The sequence below is a fragment of the Mesitornis unicolor genome, unplaced genomic scaffold (assembly GCF_000695765.1).
Source record: "Mesitornis unicolor isolate BGI_N332 unplaced genomic scaffold, ASM69576v1 scaffold31675, whole genome shotgun sequence".
NCBI lineage: Eukaryota > Metazoa > Chordata > Aves > Mesitornithiformes > Mesitornithidae > Mesitornis > Mesitornis unicolor.
Window position 1 is genome coordinate 5,420 of NW_010185333.1, and position 343 is coordinate 5,762.

At 63.8% G+C, this 343-nt stretch overlaps 1 protein-coding gene across 1 annotated transcript in view; it reads left to right on the forward strand.

Moving 5' to 3' along the window:
- LOC104540887 (protocadherin beta-1-like) overlaps positions 1–245 on the forward strand; it is a gene marked incomplete at its 3' end in the record, with an annotated part of 2,234 nt that extends 1,989 nt beyond the window's left edge. The window contains exon 3 of the mRNA XM_010184805.1: positions 4–245. Coding sequence (XP_010183107.1) covers positions 4–245 — 242 coding nt within the window. The remainder of the gene's footprint in view (positions 1–3) is intronic.
- Positions 246–343: the final 98 nt, after the last annotated feature.

Below are 343 nucleotides of genomic sequence, written 5' to 3' on the forward strand. Positions count from 1 at the left end.
GAGGCTCATCGTGCTGGTGCAAGACCGCGGGCAGCCGCCGCGCTCTGTTACCGCCACCCTCGGCATCACCCTTGTCGACGGCTTCTCCGACACCTTCCTCCAGCTCTCACAGGCTCCTGCGGGTAGACTGCAGCAGTCGCAGGCGGCCGAGGAGGACCTGCTCACCACTTACCTCATCGCCTCTCTGGGCTGCATCTCGTCGCTCTTCCTTCTCTTCGTCTTCGCCTTTGCGGCAGCCAAGCTATGCAAGGCTCCACTCCGGGCACGCCTTTCCTCTCCCTCTGCTAGCTGCTCTGCTGACGGCGACTTAGTCATAGGCGGTTTGGATGTGGCCGGGACGGGG